Source organism: Marmota marmota, unplaced genomic scaffold, assembly GCF_001458135.2.
Source record: "Marmota marmota marmota unplaced genomic scaffold, marMar, whole genome shotgun sequence".
NCBI classification, from domain to species: Eukaryota; Metazoa; Chordata; class Mammalia; order Rodentia; family Sciuridae; genus Marmota; species Marmota marmota.
In genome coordinates, this window is record NW_026000241.1 from 16,302,899 (window position 1) to 16,318,138 (window position 15,240).

Sequence of the window (15,240 nt, forward strand, 5' to 3'; positions counted from 1 at the left end):
CTTTAAAAATAAATAAATAAATAAAACAGAAGGTAACTTGATTATATGTGACTTCACCTTAAGCACCTCTTTAGATTTCAGTACCTAATTCATAGGTGAGGATTAGCACCAACTTGCTTAAAGGCAAACTGTAATCATAGACTACATTAGCAATAGTTTCACCTTGGAGTTTGCTAGAAATGAAAAATCTGACCACCCCCCTTAACTGTTTGAAGGAGAATTGAGGAATACAGGATGAGAAAAACAGGAATCTGTGTTTTAAGCAGTTCTCCAGTGATTTTTTTTTTGCTTTGGGCTATAAGAAATGATGCAAATGATCTCTGAAAGTTCCTTCTGGTGATAAGATCTCTGACTATGGCTCTATAAAAAACCGATGAAAGAAACTCATAACCAACAGATAGAAACTGGTAATTCAAATCCAAAAGAGATATTTAACCTAAATAGGAGATTTAAACATTAAGCACAACTAGATGAAATTAAGGATTAACAAATTTTTTTGAAACTGTAAATTATAGCATTACACATCTGCAAGCAAAACATATGACTCCAAAGAATTATTTGAACTCCACTGTAGAAGTGCTAGTGGTCTCTGAAGAGTCAGGCCACAGCTTTAACCCGCTATTATGAGGCTTGTCATTTTCCTTGGAAGGCTGCTGTGGGTCCCCAATGTCACTACTGATGTTTTGAGTCAAAAGACACGCAACTAAAGAAGGCAAGTCTAGCAACAGACACAAGAATACAAAAATAAAAAAAAAATACACCAGGAACCCTCTCCTCATTATCTTCAGGCCAAAAAGAACAATGGTGTTCAAAAAGGAAGTAGGGTGAGGAAGAAGAGTAACCCAAGAACTACATGTCACTTACAGCACTATTTTATCCTAGGTACCTTCAGTGGCAAAAGAAGCAGAGGTAAAGACAGAGGTGTTATCCCTAATAGGATGTCTGATTTTCTGAGATAGCACCAAATAGTACAAACAACCAGAAAGATTTATAACCAAATTCAGACTTGTGTGACCTAAGCTAGTTACTTAATCTCTGAGTCTCCAATCCCTTTTCTACAAAATAAAGTTAATTAACATCTAATTCAGAGGGATGATTCAAAATTAAATGACATTATAAAATACAGTGTCTGAGGGCTGGGGATGTGGCTCAAGCGGTAGCGCGCTCGCCTGGCATGCGCGGGGTGCTGGGTTCGATCCTCAGCACCACATAAAAATAAAAAAATAAAGATGTTGTGTTCACTGAAAACTAAAAAATAAATTTAAAAAAAAAAAATCATTCCCACAGGGGTAAAAGGACCTCTTCCCAAAGGAACAGTAGGCTTATTACTGGGACGCAGCTCTTCTACTCTAAAAGGACTTATGATAAATCCTGGGGTAATTGATCTCGATTATGAAGGTGAAATAAAAATTATAGCCAGTTCTCCAAAGGGTATATCAGTAATTTCACCAGGAGATAGAATAGCACAGTTACTAATAATACCCAGCCTACATGATTAATGCGGCAGTCTGGCTGGGCACAATTCAGGAGCCACAAACCACACACGCCAAACAAAACAGCTCCTCAGGAAAAACCTTCAGAGCCCAACTGCCACCACCGGCTTCCCACAAGCCTCTCAACCTCCCCCACTGCTCCTGCTCTTGAGGCCGATTGGCTGGGTCGCGTGGGCGGAGCCAAAAAAAGTCCCCCAATGAGCAGCTCTGTAGTCTGAAAGGGCGGGGAAACAGCCCAATGAGCATCACCGCAGAGGAGCCAATCAGCTAGAAGTTGCTGGGGCCACTGTGAGCCAATCATCAGCTGGCAGTCTGAAAGGGTGGGGAAACAGCTCAATGAGCATCACCGCAGAGGAGCCAATCAGCTAGAAGTTGCTGGGGCCGCTATGAGCCAATCATCAGCTGGCAGTCTGAAAGTTTGCTGGGGCCCCTTCGGCTGTGGCTCTCAACAAACATCTAATTCAGAGGGATGATTCAAAATTAAATGACATTATAAAATACAGTGTCTGATCCAGGCATGGTGGTGCCAGCAACTCAGGAGGCTGAGGCAGGAGGATCACAAGTTCAAAGAGCCTCAGCAATTTAGTAAGGCCCTAAGCAACTTAGCGAGTCCGAGCTCAATATAAAAAAAATAATAATAAAAATGGTTAGGGATGTGGCTCAGCCATAAAGTATGAAGGTGAATGGGGGATGGGGGTGGGGCTAAGGTAAGTTAGTGAAAGTAACTTAAATATAAATAACAAAAAGATTCAAAACCATTATTAACTTTGGTGGAAATAAAAAATAAAAGTTAAAAAATGTATAAAGGAAAAAGTTGTCTGATTCTACAAGCCCTTCATAATACATATGACTTTCATGCCCTGTTTACATTACATCCTCTGGGTTCAAGCCAGCCTTTAGATGTTAGCCTGATAAATCTTTTCTATCTTGTCAGCATATTTTTGTTTGTTTGTTTGCTTTTAAAGATATTTTATATATCTCATCAAGGTTTTTTATTTTGGTTTGGTTTGGTGTCAAATACAGGGTGAAACCACTCATTATTATACTCATAATTGGAAATAGAAGTTTTAGCTAACTTTATCCACTAACTCTGAACTTTAGCATTCATTAATTAAAATTAACTGTGAGGTTGCTTACAAACCATTAAATAAATATTATCTATTAAGACAGACAAACAAAAAGCTGTGAACAATCTATTCCACAAAGGTTTTCTGAGGAAGAATTGCTTTACTTGCACAGCATGGAAGGCAACCAACACAATTTAGCTTAAAGGAAGGTGCTATGCTCCTGAAAGAGAACTGAGAAATGCAGCAGCACTACTTTCCTCTCTTACATTAAACAGGGTGTGTCTGCCATCCTCAAGGGGTCTGGCAATTAAAAGATTCATTTTAGGCCAGGTGCAGTGGCCTGTCATTTCAGTGACTCAGGAGACTTAAGAGGACCACAAGTTCAAAGCCAGCCTCAGCAACTTAGTGAGGCCCTAAACAAGTTATCCAGACCCTCTCTCTAAATAAAAAATAAAGGCCAGGCACGGTGGCACAAGCCTATAAAGGCTGAGGCAAGAGGATCAAGAATTCAAAGCCAGCCTCAGCAAAGGCGAGGCGCTAAGCAACTCAGCGAGACTCAGTCTCTAAATAAAATAAAATACAAAATAAAGTGAAGTAAGCCAATCCCAAAAAAACAAAGGCTGAATGTTCTCTTGTGGATGCTGATCCATAGTAGGGAGGAGGGGGCATGAGAAAAATGGAGGAACTCTGATTGGGCAAAAGGGAGGAAAGAGGGGGCATGGGAACAGGAAAGATGGTGGAATGAGATAACAACATTACCCTAGGTACATGTATGACTGCACATATGGTGCGATGCTACATCGTGTACAATCAGAGAAATGAAAAGTTGTAGTGCAATTGTGTACAATGAATCAAAAGCATTCTGCTGTCATACATACCTAATTAAAACAAATAAATAAAATACAAAATAGGGCTGGGATGTGGCTCAGTGGTTGAGTACCCTTGAGTTCAATCCCCAGTACCCCTAGATAGATAGATAGATAGATAGATAGATAAGGGCTGGGGATGTTGCTCAGTGGTTAAGTACCCCTGGATTCAATCCCTGACACCAAAAGAAAAAAGAAAAAGATTCAATTTAGGCAAAAGTTTAAATGTAGGTACAATGAAAAAGAACCAAATCTGCTAGATGATCAGACTTCTTAATACAGCAATAATAGGGATTTGGATGGCAGAAGAGCCACTGTCCTTATCCTTTTGGGAGCCACCATCCCTAGAGTAAATAAGGGAGGGAATAAAATAGGGAATATGGTAGGGAAACAGGATGTCCTCTCTAAGCTGGGTATCTAAGTGACATCGAGATGGAGGCTAGGAAATGAAAGAAAAACAGAATATGAGAACCAGAGGCTATAAACAACAGTCTTCTCCAAGATTTTACCAATTGTCTTGCCAAAAACCCTCTGTACCACTGAAAATCTAACTAGATATTGGTATAGACTACTTACCATTAGTAACGAGAGTATGTAGGGGATCAATGGTTTAATCAGCCACAGGAGTAACAGCAATACAGAAATATGAATAAGAGGAAAAAATTTTTACATAGTAAAAAGATTATGCTCCTACCTCAGAATATTTTCCTCTGTAGCTACCTAGGCTTCGTTCCATTCTTCGCAACCGCTGAATCAACTGTTCTTTGTTGAGACTGTCTGAATTCCCTAGTGAGTCTTCAGCCTCACTCTCCATATCAGAGGGTGGATCAAAGATAGCAGAAGAATAATCGAGATCAAGTCGATTCAGGGACTCTCTGGAAGACGTTCGTACCAAAGACTCTTTAGAAGAAGATCGGAATATAGATTCCTTTATCGGACTTCGAAACAAAGACTCCACGGAAGGCACCCGGAGCTGAAGCTTCTGTGCAAAAGTGGGAATGTCACCTGACTGCAATCAAACCCAACAGAGTGTGTGGATTAAAATATGTACATCTGGACTTCCATCATTCCCCAATCAACAGCAATAACCTGTTAAAAGCCCTGATGAATTTAGTTTATATTCCCGACTTTACAAAAATACCATTGCTAAAAAATAAGCATTCACTTATTTCTGAAAAAGCTCTTGACCTGGAGGTAGAGGATTGTGGTATAAGTCCCAGGTCTGTCACCCAGGTCCAGCAGTACAATGACTTTTACTAAGTCACTTTCCTTCAGTTTGTATATCTATTTAAAAATCAAATAAATAAAGGAAGCCATGCTTCCCCAGTTGACCCCACATAGGTTGATTGTGAGGATTCATCCACTAATTTATAAGATCTTTAATGCAGTGGCCAATTGTATATAAAATCTGAATCACTAGTATACATCCAGTGCTTAAATATTATGTAGAATGTAACTGAATTCAACTGGGTTTTACAAGGAGAATCTATGAAGATGGGGATTCCTGATCATCCTCAACAAGAGAGGAGAATGGAAGCAGAAGGATAATAATGTATAATGAGCCCATTTTGTTTAAATAGAGAATGTGAGGTAGAGTTGACTTATGACATAACAACTCTGCCCTACTTATTATTCTTTGAAATGAGAATAAAAACAAGAAATCATGGAGAATAGCTGAACAGTCTGAAATAGAGACCTCCATACCATTCAGTAAGTTCAATGTCAGAAAAAGCAATATGGAAGACTGTTCTCTTAATAAATCTGAATAACAATGAAAAATAATACAATATAATTCAACTAACTATTCAAGCAGGATTATTCTGTTCAGGTGACAGCAGTTAGTATTTAGAAGGTGTTTCATAGAAACTCAGTGCAACAACAGGGTCACCAGGAAGGTCTTAACAGTGCCAGGGGTGGGGGCTGTGTAGTTCAGTGACACAGCACTTTCCTAGCATGTGCCAGGCCCTGGGTTCCATCCCAGCATCTCAAAAAATTATAAAAAGATGAAAGAAAGAAAGAAAGAGAGAGAGAGGGGAAAGGGACAGAGGAAAAGAAAGGGATGCAGGAGTGAAATAAATGCTCAGGGGAGAACATGGTGATGTGTAGGCAAAGACTACAGGAAAATAAAAATATTATCTTTGACATACAATTTTAAAAATCAAAACAGAAATGTTTTACTTATGGATTTTAGAAATTTAATTATAGGATTTGAGAAAATGGGAGTAAATAAGAGGGGAGAGCACACCATGGCCTCTTCGTATGCACACAGGTTGTTTATAAGAGCAAAAACTAAAAATAATCCAAATGTTTGTCACTAGAGGTTTGATAGTATGTAAAAAGAAATTCAAGCTATTACAATTAAATGGGAAAAATTGAATTATAAAATAACATGTAGAGTGTGAATTGATTTTGACTTAAAGTAATTACATGTACTTTTCAATTTATATGTACATTTTCATAAACATCCTTAGAACTAAGTCATGAAGGATAATACCACAGGTTAATGGTGTCTGAGTGGTAGTAGGATTTGGGGTGGTTTTTATTTTCATTTTTATTTTTCTGTACTTTCTGGTGTTTTTTCACAATGTGCAAGTTTTATCTTCATAATGAGGGCAAGTAGGGAGGTCTTAAAGAAGAATCCTTCATGATCAAAAACTCAAGAACCGTTTACAGATAACTCCATCACCAGTCACTTCTGACCCATGTGAAAAATGCTCCAATTCATAGCAGACAATCTTCCCATAAAATAACACACTATAAACTGGTGAAACAAGTTTTAAGGACACCAAGTTCTGCACTATGTTCTGCAGACCTTAAGCAAGTTACTTAATCTCAATAGTTTTACTTCCTTCTCCATAAAATGGGGATAAAAATGGTGATGAAGACACTATCCACCTTGTATAGTTACCCAAGAGACTGAATGAGCTCATACATACAAAGTGCTTACAATGTGGAAAATATACAAACATTAACAATTATCATCACAGAGGGAAAAAAAGACTTTAAAAATAATTCAGTGGCTCAAGAGGCTGAGGCAAGAGGATCTCAAGTTCAATAGAATGTCATCAAGGCTGGGGATGTAGCTCAATGATAGAGCACTTGCCTAGCATACATGGGGCCCTTGGACCAACCACACACAAAAAAAAAGAATGTCATTACAGTTTAAGTGGCAGGCTATCCTAGTTATAAGAGCTAAGATCACAGGCTATAAAGCCAGACTTGTTAGGCATAAGTCTGTGTAGTTACATAGCTCTACCATTTAGTAGCTGTGGACTTTAGTCAAGTTACATAACCTCTCTGTGACTCTTTCTACCTACTTAAAATGAGGATAACAGTAACACTCCTTTCATATGGTAGTTTTGAGGAATAATAAATTAATATATATGAAATACGTAAAACCATAACTGACGTGATATGAATACTGTCACCTGATATCCAATCTGCCTTTCTTCCACCCCAGTTTTGTTCTGAGTAACAATACAACCAGGTAAAAATATTCACCTTCTCAAATACAAATCAAAGATTACAACATGGTATCACCCCACATTCACCAGGATGGCTAAAATTAAAACTATAGAAAACATACAGCATTAATGAGTATATATTTAATCCATATTTAAGAAGATTTAACATTTTTACTAAAGCTAACGCACAAGTACCCTCTCTGAACCACCAATTCATTGTTAACTATATATCAACAGAAATGTATAAATATATAAATACTATTGATGTCAATCTATAGACTGGATAATAAAAAAAATTTAGTCTGTTCAAACACTAGCTGTCAATCCTGTTCACCAATGGAAACTTAAAACAGTAATGGGAATGAATGATTTACAGAGAATACAGATAAATCTCATAGAGCACTGAGCTAAATAAGGCAGATACAAGAGTGCACACTTACATCAAGTTCCCAAGATGGCAAAATTAACCTGTAGTGTTAAAAGCCAAGACAATTATCCTTAGGAATGAGGGAAGGCAATGGAAGGGAGAACAAGGGCTCCCCAGCGGGTGCTAACAATTTGTTTGTAGGCTCCGGGAGCTAGGTACAAAGGTATATTTGTATAATGAATAAATCATCCTTTTCTGTAAATATTAAATTATGATACTGTTACATTTCAATTACTAAATTTTTTACTTTTTAATTTTTCTCACACTCTTTCAGTCAAGAGTAGACCATTTGACAAAATTCAGTAATAGACATTATAAAAGAAAATCTATAGGATGTAATCTTTTGAGGCAGTTATTGTTTTTCTGTTAAAACAAAATATACCTTTTGTCCTAATCTTTACTCTTTCCTCCCAAGAATGGGAGATGTAATTTTTGAAGGCCAACTTGTCTTTGTGAGGGTGAAACACAAGGAGCAATGATAGCCAGAGAGACAAGAAGTTAAAGAAACAAGGGTCCCCTTGAGATGACTCTTCATTTGTAAAGTAGGAATGATTACAGCACTGCCCTAATAGGGTTGTTGTGAGGATTTGGTGAGTGAAAACATTTAAAACACTCAGAATAGTGCCTTATATACATAAGCCCTATTATTATTTTCCTATTATTGTGGCAGGTGCAAACACACACCCTTGCCACAGTGCTTCCCATAAACTTGGTACTTAGTTCACATGTGTCCATTACGATTAACCGTTAATGATAACTATCAACATTAAACCAAAGTAAACATGTTTACCTCAAACACTACTATCATTATGATTTTTTTAAGGAGTCAAAAAATATCACCTGAGCATGTAATTTTTCAAATCAAGGATAACCTTAATTCTCTAGAAGTAAAACACTTTGCATTAGAGCAAACTTTAATAAAATAAATCCCACTTCCTTCATATTCATCCTTCAGATTATATAATTCACCATGTCTCACAATGTGGCTATCCCCACAATCTTTTACAATTATACAGTAAGATTTCATTTTTTCAACGTTTTCACTTCACTGTCATTAATTTTTTAAATGTGGCATAAGAGAATCTTGCTTTCACTTGAAACTTTTTCCACGTAATTTTGAACAAACCTGTATTTACCATACATACTATATCAAATATTTGGACATCACTCTTATAATGTAATCAAATACTTATAATTAATAAACATTGGTCAAATTACTCCAAAGTTAGTTTTTTTAAAAAATATCATTAGTAACAGACCTGAGGAGTGGTTGGTTCACTTCCATTAACACTTTCGGGAGATTTTGTGGCATGGATAGATGCATTCTAAGAAAAAGAAAAAAACATCATAAAAAAAAAAAAAAGAAAAGAACAGAAAACTCAAGTTTTAAAACTGTTAAGAACAAAGTCTAAGTGCCAAATCCTATTAGACACATTTACCAATTAAACAAAATTAGTAAAAAAAAAATTATTCATTTATTAGAATGCTTTCATGCAAGGCAAAACTAGTATAGTAAGTATTTTAGAAAATTCATTTTGTGTAACATATGGACTTAAATAGCAATGATTAGTATGTAACAAAATTTACTTCAAACTAATCACATACCTCTTCCCATTATGTCCCCAAGTTTTTCCCCATGACAAAAAGGAATGGGGATTCAATTAGCACAACTCATTCAAATAGAAAATTATCCAGAAAAAGAATTATAATGTTAGTTGTTCCCTACAATAAAATCATATTCAAATTATTTAAGCTATGAAAAATATCTTGATAACAAAATGGAAATGCCTCATTCATTTGAAGCCAGCAATTTAAAAGAAATTACTGCCACCATTTTTAGAAAATTACTAATCTCTTCTTTCCATGTAAAAGCTTTTGTTTTGTTCTGTTGGTATGACAATGCTCCAAGTTAAGCAACATTCTGATTACATCATAGCATTGATTTCATAGGTGATGTGATTCCCTGAGATTCACAATTCTATATTACACTGAGTCTTACCAACAAGTTGTTAGTATTACAGAAGTAGCTCATGATAAAATAATTCCATGTTTCAAACAAAAGCATTCCACAGGGCACTGGCCACTGTGTTTCAGTAACTGGTTAGCTGAAGAATGCTTCCCTATCTCTACAGCCCACCAAAAAAATGACAAATGTTTGATCTAACATGTCATAAACATAAGTGGAGAAAACACAATTTTGCAATGTGTTCCCAGATTTCTAAACACAAACTAGGTATTTAATAGGAAGAAATTAACTATTAGGTGTGATAAATCTGCTGTGGTTTCAAATTTTAGTCTTTATCTTTCAGAGATACATACCAAAATATTTACAGACAAAATAAGTTTAATTTGCTTCAAATATCTAAAGGTGGGGGGGGCTCATATGAGGAAGGGTGGTAGTGGTGTGGTTAGGGAAACATAGGAGTAGGATGGTAATAGATAAAACTGGATGATAATGAGTTATTAATTCTTGACACTAGGTAATAGATAAGGGGATAGGAGAACAGAATTCTTCTACCACTAGTACTATTTGTACTTTTGTAATATGCTTAAATTTTTCTTTAATAAAAAAATTTTAAGTATATTCTCTTCCCACTAAATAAAAAGTTAGTAAATTTTATCAGTCCAAGACATTGCTTAAAGTTACACAGAAAAGATGCTGGAAGACACAGGAATTAACTTTTATCTTCCTGTTCTCTGCCATTTCAAAGAATTACAAATTGCATATATGGCATATATTTATGCATCATCACAATGAATTCTTTTTAGCCCTAAAAATATACTACACTGAAAAGCAATGGTTAAACTATGAAGAAAGAAAATGAAAGGGCTTTATAAAATAGCTTGGGAAGAAGAGTGAAGGTCCCTGTTCTAAGTAAATTACTTGACACATGATTGTGGTCCCTATAAAAAAGCTGAACAACTACCTGAAATATCACCTATCTAACACACATAGCACATTTAAAAACTCTTCCTCCCTACAAATATATTTCAAATATTTCAGTTTATATATGGGACAGTTTATGTATTATAAATAAATGCAGGACAGCTAAACAAAGTGTTAGTCTAAAATACTAATTTTGGCCTAAATTTAAATTGAAAATCTCTAGGAGCAAAATTTGTGATTTTGTCACTATCTGTAATGCTTTTGCCATTTCTTCCAGGTAAATTCCCCTTCATTTTTTAATTTTCACATGCCCCTTTCTTTGTGAAGCTTCATATGGCTTACCTGCAGCATATTCTCCATGCCTGTAGTTCTTCTATGAAGCCATAATTCCTTTCTACTACATATATATGTTAATATCTCTCTTTACTAAACTCTCTGAGGACACGAACCCTGTGTTTTCATCTTGGTACCCAGGCCCTACATTCTACCTAATAAGCTCCTGATGAATGCTTGTTAAACTCTTGTGCAGTCACTTCCTTCAGAATAAGACCTCTGAGAGACCTTCTCCCAGACAGAAGCCTGAAGAACTTGCTCAATAATGTCAATACTTGAGTTTACCAATATTTTCCACTGGAAGAAATTCTTTTTCTGAGGGGAGGGCGTTTTATTGGGGATTGAACCCAGGGGTACTTTAACACCAAGCTAAATCCCCAGTCCTTTGTTTTTGTTTTTGAGACATGGTCTCACTAAGTTACTTAGGGCCTCCTAAATCATTGGAATTACTGGTGTGAACCACTGTGCCCAGCTCCAGAAATTCTTAGGTTAACAGGAAAACTCTTTAAGTGTGTATTTAATTAAAAAGCACACACAAGTTCCCTGCCAAATTTGTCTGCAATTACCTTTTTTCCCCTCAATCTCTCTATAACCATTTTATGAACTTCTGAGCGCTAAGGTTACACCAATTTTTAGAATGTAATGTAAAGAGAGATCTTTTTTAAAAAACTGAAAGAAAAGTCAGCACCTGGTAAACTCATGATGGAATTAGACACTAAATTTTTATTGTGATAACAGATTAGTATATAGTTTCTCTTTGTTTCATGGAGAAAAATAAGTTTTTATCAAAACAAATACAAATTTAATAAGAAAACTTTTTTAGTCCACATAAGTTTATTTTTAAATAATTCTAAAGCTCCCACTTTTACATTAAATAGCATTTTTGACAACAGGATAGATATTCATTACAAATGATTTTAATGTTTCATATTTATGGAAATGGGGCCATATGCAGTTCCTTAAAAAAAAAAAATGTTCTATTACTACTATGTAAAGTATAAAGCAGATCAATCTCTGTTTTAAAGTGAACTGGTAACTTCCAACTGGGATTCCTGACTCACTCCCAAATCAGTTTTGAAAACAGATGTCACTTGTAGCCAAAGCCAAAGAGAAATCATCTTCCTTGAGACCAGTTTCTAAGATATCACTAGACATTCCATTTTCAACCTGAGTTGTTTTCTTCCCTAAAACCAAGTTTAAAAAATAATTAAAAATGGCTACTGGCCATATGCAAACAAGACTTCATTGGCTACAGAGGACTTAAGTACAGGAAAGTGCTACTTTTACCATAAGCTATCTAATAAGTTAAATCAGTTCTTATCGAGAAAAACTGCCGTCCCAGTTCAGTTAGTGTCCAATCTAACATCAAAAGCTATCCTTACTGGGCAAACATTCTAAATTTTTATAGATAAGTTACAGATTTACCAGGTAAATAGGAAAATGTCCGATTTTCCAAAATAAAAATTACATGAGTTTAATTTAAAAAGTAAAATCATTATTTCCTTTCAGATGTTCAACGCTCAGAGAACTATAATTGTTATAACTGCAAAATAATGTAGATTATTTGTTGTAGTAGAACCTACCTATCTGCTGTTATACAATAACATTTTTTCCCCTGAAAATATGAGTCACATCTCAAAATATTCTTGGCTTCTTACCAATAGAACAGAAGTTTCTACCAATGCATACCTTTTTCAAAATCAATCACCCAACATTCCCAAAGAGAAAACTTAATAGTTTAGACCAAGTGAAGGCAGCCTCCAATATATTAGTGAAAAGTGTTATTTTGTTGCTGTTATGAAGCTACCAAAAAGCACACCAGCCACCAGCAATTTACTCTCTGATTTTTTAGAGCAGTGTTAGCAACAGGACACTGAAAGTGCTTTGAAAGAAGGTAAGTTACAAGCAATGTAAGACTTGCTGCAACAATTGCCAAATGATGTTGCTTCCCCACAGAGGGAATGCAGAAAGCGGTGGAAGAACTCACCACACTGTCACTCTGTGTTTTAGGCTGTTTGGAGGAATCCAAAGCAAAGATAGTATACTCAGAGAGAAAAGCAGGCTCTGCTATCATCCCGGCTAGTAGCTGTCTCATTCAGTGTAATAAGCAGAGGTATAAAAATAAAACAAATGATGAAAAACAAATCATAATGTCATGTTGCAGAGTGTTCTCACCACACAGTACACACAACACTATAATGGACACATGATGATGATCATCATCACCATCATCATCACCACCACCACCACCACCATCATCCCCCACAAGAGAAATAAGTTGTTGGGAAAGGTCAGGAAAAGAGATAAATTGATCAGTTTCAGATCTCAAAGCCCAATATACAAACAACTTGCTTATTGGTATACAAATAATAAATGCAACAGGCATCATGGCACACAGCATGTCTGGCAATTTGATACAAAAATCCATACCAATAAAAATAATACCTAAGAAAACAAAGTTTCAGTTATGCAAGATAAAGAAATTCTAGATATCTTCTATATAGCATAATGCCAACACTAACAATACTGTATTGTATGTGTAAAATTTTCTAGAAGGGCAGATTTTATATGTTATTATCAATAATAATATTCATCAGCATTATCAGGGAAACAGAAAAAACTTTGAGAAGTGACAGATATATCTGGAGCCATGATGGTGGTGAGTTTTACAGGTATATATGTATCCCCAAACTCACTGGTTGTATACATAACAACCTTTTACATGTCCATCATACCTTTGTAAAGTAGGTTTAAAAAATGCATGTAAAGAACATAAAGTCTTAGAATAACATTCATAAATATTGAATCATTTATTTTTACATATTCAAAAAGAGCATGGAAATGTTATAGGGAAAATAGAACCAAAAAATTAAATTATCACTTATTTATACTTACATGCAAATTTACTTTTCTCCAATATATGCACAGAAAAAACTTTTAAAATGGAAATGTTTAAGTTTTAAAGACAAATTCTATTACACTAGTTGTTTTGGTATAGAGTCTCTTCTGTACTTCACTTTTCTTTCACAAATTATGTTTTACACCAAATGATAGCAATCACAAATTAAATATAGAAATTATAACTAAAATGAATTAACAGTGGTAGTCACATAAATCTACACACGATAAAACTATATAAAACTCTACATACACAAACACACATACGATGAGCACATGTAAAACTGGTGAAATCTGAATAAACTCTATGGATGTCACAATGTCAGTCACCTTATTTGGGTAGTAGACTATAATTACACAAGATGTTACTTTTTAAGGAAAGTGGGTGAAGGGTACACAGGGCCTACCCCAATCCAATTTTTTATGACCTCCTAAACATCAATAATTATCCCAAAATAAAAACTTTAAAATATTAACTTCACAGTTAATGTTATATAATAAACTAGATAACATACTATGTAATATATAATAAATATTTACTATAAGATGTTAGGTTGGTGACGGTGACTTAGAACAAAGCACCCCACATGGAAAAGAAACATCAATCAAGTGCTGACAGAAACACCTGTCAATCAGCAGGCCCCCCTGGCCAATCCTGGAGTTCAGCCAGCTCCCCTGACCAACTCCAGCAGGACAAGGGACCCTAAAAATCCCCTTTCCTGTCCCAAGCCCTTCCCTTCCTGCCGTGAGCCCCATAAAATCCCAGTCTGGTTGAGCTCCCACACGGTTTCTCCTCAGACCCTTCTCCTGTCCACTCTGTCGGTCTGATGGAGTTCCCCCGGGAATGATATCTCAAATAAAGCCTCATTTGGCGGCCTTTTTAAATCTGCCTCCTTTGGTCACTGCCCGCCTCACTTGATCTTACATAATATATAATAAAGAACTTACTCTGAAAATAAGTATCTGCAAAAGCTTAAGAACATCTCGGTATCTGTGAAAGATTAACGTCATCTCAGTACTGTAAGGTTATAGATACTGACTGGAACCTTTACTAATTTTTCACCCAGTCCTTTATTAACCCTAATTATAGATAGGATGAAGTTTTTTGGTTGGTTAGTGGTTGGTTTTTTAACCCCACAGAGATGCACTGCTCGGTGATGGGGGCGGGGAGGAGAGGAAGACAAAGATTTTTAAGATCTTTTATGTAATGTTAATAACTGGTACTCCTTGGATACAATTAAAGAAGTGACTTTATACTAAATTCTACATTCTTATTTGTGATTCTGTATACCTTAGCCAAGTAGCTATGATGACACACCCTACAGAAGATACAAGAATAAATTGTCTATAGCACAGCAGATGAGAAAATATGAAGCACAGGTTGAGTGAATCCCTTGGTCAAATTCAAACCACAATTCAAGTCTATATTTTGTCTATTTAGATATCTCTACTATATATACAATCTTTTTTTTAAATATTTTTTTATTTGTAGTTGGACACAATACCTTTATTTTATTTATTTATTTTTATGTAGTGCTGAGAATTGAACCCAGGGCCTTGCATGTGTTAGGCAAGCGCTCTACCACTGAGCCACAACCTCAGGCCCTATACATAGAATCTTTAAACAAAAAAAGTATCAAAAAAAGAGAAAAAGGTATCTAACTTTCCCAAGCCCTAATCACAAATAAAAAGACTAAGAGTATATAAAGATGGAAGGAAAAAACATCAGCCCAGGAAACCCAGAGTATTTAATCAATGGATGCTCTACCACTATGCTACATTCCCAGTCCTTTTTTTTTTTTTTT

At 35.6% G+C, this 15,240-nt stretch overlaps 1 protein-coding gene across 7 annotated transcripts in view; it reads right to left on the reverse strand.

Moving 5' to 3' along the window:
* The window catches only part of Golga4 (golgin A4), a 99,228-nt gene that overhangs the window by 61,112 nt on the left and 22,876 nt on the right, over positions 1 to 15,240 (reverse strand). For 5 of the 7 annotated variants that reach the window (XM_048794920.1, XM_048794921.1, XM_015489495.2 and 2 more), the window contains exons 3-5: positions 12,525 to 12,623; positions 8,577 to 8,642; positions 4,121 to 4,435 (exon numbers count right to left, since the gene is read on the reverse strand). In XM_048794920.1, coding sequence (XP_048650877.1) covers positions 4,121 to 4,435; positions 8,577 to 8,642; positions 12,525 to 12,623 — 480 coding nt within the window. The remainder of the gene's footprint in view (positions 1 to 4,120; positions 4,436 to 8,576; positions 8,643 to 12,524; positions 12,624 to 15,240) is intronic. The other 2 variants (XM_015489498.2, XM_015489497.2) reach the window with 1 other exon arrangement.